General features: G+C 50.7%; 1 protein-coding gene across 1 annotated transcript in view; it reads right to left on the bottom strand.

Moving 5' to 3' along the window:
* The window catches only part of sdk2b (sidekick cell adhesion molecule 2b), a 268719-nt gene that overhangs the window by 5828 nt on the left and 257891 nt on the right, over nt 1-5000 (bottom strand). The window contains 1 exon segment of the mRNA XM_061230561.1: nt 3480-3609. Coding sequence (XP_061086545.1) covers nt 3480-3609 — 130 coding nt within the window.

The following is a 5000-nucleotide window of genomic DNA, read 5'->3' as shown; positions in this document are numbered from 1 at the left end:
ACCCCCTCAACGGGGGGATTGACATTTCAAGGTTTTGGGCCAAGGCCACTCGGCCCCCCCCTGTCCCGCCCCGACCCACCAACTCCACACGCACATAATGGAGGCAGCGGGGCCGATCCCCTTTGTACTCCTGATATGAATTAACGCTGAGCCCCAGGGGGTTATGGGATATGAGTCCTCCACTGTTACAGGAGTGTGCCTGAGACCCCTGCAGCTCCCAGGCGGTGGAGGAGGTGCAGCCTGCAGCCTAAGATACAGAAACTCACTGTGTGTGTGTGTGTGTGTGTGTGTGTGTGTGGGAGAGAGAGTGTGTGTGTGTGTGTGTGTGTGTGTGAGAGAGAGAGTGTGTATGTGTGTGAGAGAGAGAGTGTGTGTGTGTGTGTGTGTGGGAGAGAGAGAGAGTGTGTGTGTGTGTGTGAGAGAGAGAGTGTGTATGTGTGTGAGAGAGAGAGAGTGTGTGTGTGTGTGTGTGTGTGTGAGAGAGAGAGTGTATGTGTGTGTGTGTGTGCGGGAGAGAGAGAGTGTGTATGTGTGTGAGAGAGAGAGTGTGTGTGTGTGTGTGTCTGTGAGAGAGAGAGAGAGAGAGAGAGAGAGAGAGAGTTTGTGTGTGTGTGAGAGAGTGTGTATGTGTGTGTGTGTGAGTGTGTATGTGGGTGTGTGTCTACGAGTGTGTGTATGTGGGTGTGTGCTTGTGTATGTGTGTGTCTGAGTGCATGTGTGTGTGACTGCATTTTTGCTTAAGTTTTCAAAGGATCATATGCACATCCCAATTACGGGCAGTGTAAGTATAGTGATCTGTCATCATTGGAAGCAATCATAACAGCGCATCAGTCATCTCTAAAGTCAGGCAGGCAATGCTGCAATGGGAATGGCTAGAGGCGGCTGTCTGGCTTCCCATAATGCAACATTCTAGTAAGTAAGTAACTAAATTTTATTTATATAGCACCTTTTACAGACAGAGTCACAAAGTGCCTCACAGGATCAAAAATAAAAATAAATAATAACAATAATAATACATAAAAGAACAGTCAATTCTGAAAAAAAAACAGTCACAGTCTCTCTCCAAATCCGCTGCGGGACGGATCCCCTGACCTGCTCCACGCACGGGCCACACGGATACCGAGACGACGCCTGCCTCGTTCGCCTACGCCAAGGGGGCTTTCCAGAACGCCAAGTTACCATGCCGACGCGGTATTACTTTTCCCAGAATCCCGTCTGAGGGAGAACAATGGAGGCCTCGCACCTGCCAGGGCAAAGGGAAGGCGCTGGGCGGAGTTGTCCGCTCGATAAAACTTCAAACCACATTCCTGGGCGTCTCTTCCACGCGCCGTTCGCCGGTGACACGGGAGGAACGGTGCGGGAACGAGACTCGTTCAGTCCCCGGAGCGGGATCAAAGGGCCCCCGGAGCGTGACTGCCGGGAGAGGTGCTGGCAGGGAGCTGTCAGCGGGGGTTTTGGGGTGCAGGAATCGTATTCGGGCTGGCTCGACGGGAGACGTGCAAACAGTAGATCTGTCAGCCCGCTGATGACGGGAAATAGATGATAATTCTGACCGAAGCCTTTCAGGGGAATTAAAATGGAAGCCACAGAGACGTTTCGCTGGGTGATGTTCTTCACAGAACCAAAGCCCCAGTGCCTGAGAGAGAAAGAGGGGGGGTTGAAGCTCTTGAAACCAGGAATTTCGGGCTGCAAGATGCTCGGCAGAGACTGAGAGCGAGATTCCTTTGTGACTGAGCGCTCAACGTCAGAACGGGGACATTAAAGGAAAGCTGGGGTCTGAGAGAAGGGGGGTTCAGAACGGATTTCTCCGCCTTTCATGTTTCCAGGATCAGAACCAGACCCTGGGCCAAGGGCCTTCCCACAATGCTCCACTGTCACAGGAAGGAGAAACACGCCGTCATAAACAAGAACAGAAACAGACGGGGCGATACGCAGTGACGTCCTACAGACGCCGGGAGCGAAGGACAAAACGGCCAAAGGAAAGGAGAAGAAACATGAAGGAAGAGGACAGAGAGGAGAGAGAGAAGAGAGGGGGAGGGGTAAAGAAAACACAATAAAAGCTACAGATGTTTGTTGCTGGGGTGGTGCCCTATAGGTACTTAAAATTGTACCCCTATCAATATATATATATATATCTGTACCTTTTTTGTTTGGAAAACTTACTCATTCGTACCCAAAGAGAACATTACTGTACTTTCAGGGGAACATTTGGGAAATTTGATCCTTAAAGAAGAAAAATATCCCTCAACTGCCACTGTATTTGTGAGACTGAAGGAGAGATGGAAAAGGACAGAGGGGGTAGGAGGGAGTAGGTGACGTGAGAGTGGGAGAAAGAGAGCTGGGGAGAGAGAAAGGGAGAAAGGGAGAGAGAGATTTCCCTTGGCACGGTCGATCAGATGGATTCAGCGGGTGCCAGCGCGCCCCCGGCCCCCCGCCCCGGGCACAGATTGGGGCAGGCTGTGAGTGTGTTGGCGGGGCGGGTGAGGAGGAGGTCGGTGGAGACGAGGGCAGGGAGCTGGAAGGAGTCCCGCCGAGCAGAGAGGACAGGCCCTCCAGTCATCCCACAGCCTCTGTGCTCCGGCCAAGTGTACACACACACTCACACTCACACACACTCTCACACATACACACACTCACTCACACACAGACACACACACAGACACACACACACACACTCTCACACACACACTCACACACTCACACACACATACACACACACACTCACACACTCACACACACACACACACACACTCACACACTCACACACACACACATACACACACACACACACACACACTCACACACACACACACTCACATACACATACACACAGACACTCACTCACATACACATACGCACTCTCTCCTGAATACACACAGCATCTGGCTCAGTACAGTACAGCACACTCAGGAAGGAGAGGTGTGTAATTAAGTGCTGCTTCACTATTCTCACCGAGAGAATTCAGCCAACATTTTTGCGGGCGCTCGTATAATCACTCTCCTATAAAAGCTTCTTTAAGCTGGCAGCACCTTTTTTGGGGGGGGTCCTTCATGTGGATTTTATGGCACCGACAATTTTCTCAGTTCTACCCCGTGTCAAGAGAAGCAGTGGCTCACAGCGCCATCCACAGTAGCCTATACAGGGTTGTTAAGCAAAGTATCTCTCTCAGGTGTTCACCCATCTCAGAGCTGGTATCCACCAGTCAGGCTCAATGCACCGCTCCTGGCCCCATCCTGGCCCCATCCTGGCCCCATCCTGGCCCCTTTGAGCTGCAGGGAAAGACGGCTGGTGGGGGCGGCACTCTGCAGGTGGTGTTGTTTTCATCGACAGAGAGCAGATGGGCACGGATGATGTGATAGTCAGTGTGTGGCAGTGTCGGGGCGGGGTCGGACAGACCGGGGGCTCGCTGCTCCGTACCTGAGAGTCGGAGATCTCAGAGGGTCAGTGTGTGGCAGTGTTGGGGCGGGCGGGGTCTGTACCTGAGAGTCGGAGATCTCAGAGGGCTTCTCGGTCAGGCTGCTGCTCTCCGCCGGGATCAGGTCGTTGTACTTGGTGCTCACGTCCTCGTCAGAGTAGTGCAGGCTGCCGGGGCTGGGCCGGGGGGGAGATCTGAGAAGAGACACAGCCATATAACATCAACCACTAAACATCTATCCCCCAATCTCCACACAGCCAATAAACATCTATCCCCCGATCTCCACACAGCCGTATAACATCAACCACTAAACATCTATCCCCCAATCTCCACACAGCCATATAACATCAACCACTAAACATCTATCCCCCAATCTCCACACAGCCAATAAACATCTATCCCCCGATCTCCACACAGCCGTATAACATCAACCACTAAACATCTATCCCCCAATCTCCACACAGCCATATAACATCAACCACTAAACATCTATCCCCCAATCTCCACACAGCCATATAACATCAACCACTGAACATCGATCCCCCAATCTCCACACAGCCATATAAGATCAACCACTAAACATCGATCCCCCAATCTCCACACAGCCATATAACATCAACCACTAAACATCTATCCCCCCAATCTCCACACAGCCATATAACATCAACCACTAAACATCTATCCCCCAATCTCCACACAGCCAATAAACATCGATCCCCCGATCGCCACACAGCCATATAACATCAACCACTAAACATCAATCCCCCAATCTCCACACAGCCAATAAACATCTATCCCCCAATCTCCACACAGCCATATAACATCAACCACTAAACATCTATCCCCCCAATCTCCACACAGCCATATAACATTAACCACTAAACATCTATCCCTCAATCTCCACACAGCCAATACACATCTATTCCCCAGTCTCCACACAGCCATATAACATCAACCACTAAACATCTATCCCCCAATCTCCACACAGCCATATACACATCTATCCCCCACTCAGACACATAGCCATATAACATCAACCAATACACATCTATCCCCCACTCAGACAGGCAGCCATATAACATCAACCGATAAACATCTATCCCCCACTCAGAAACACAGTCATTAAACATCATCCCCCAATCTCAACACAGCCATTAAACATCTATCCCCCACTCAGAGACACAGCCAATTAACATCTATCCTCCACTCAGAAACACATCCATTATACATCCATCCCTGACTCAGAGACACAGCCATTAAACATCTATCCCCCGCTCAGAGACACATCCAATAAACATCTAGAGGTTGAGCTAGAGGTTGCAGGTTTGACTCCCCAGTGGAGGAAAGCCCTTGAGCGTACTCAACCTGAATTACATCAGTAAATAACCAGCTGTATGGCTGGATTTAAGTACCCAAATATTAAGCCGTCACTCTGGATAAAAGCGCAGGCAAAATGTTAATGTGGCTGCAGGACAGACAGACAGACAGACAGATGTTCTGCTCTTCCACCCGTCAACCACAGGCCCTGGAGCATCTCAGGACAGGAAACACAAGCAGGTGAGAACAGCGATCACAACAGAGCCAG

Source organism: Conger conger, chromosome 2 (genome assembly GCF_963514075.1).
Source record: "Conger conger chromosome 2, fConCon1.1, whole genome shotgun sequence".
In the NCBI taxonomy this organism is placed as follows: domain Eukaryota; kingdom Metazoa; phylum Chordata; class Actinopteri; order Anguilliformes; family Congridae; genus Conger; species Conger conger.
Note: the sequence above shows the minus strand (reverse complement) of the source record. Positions and strands in the feature narration are given on the sequence as shown.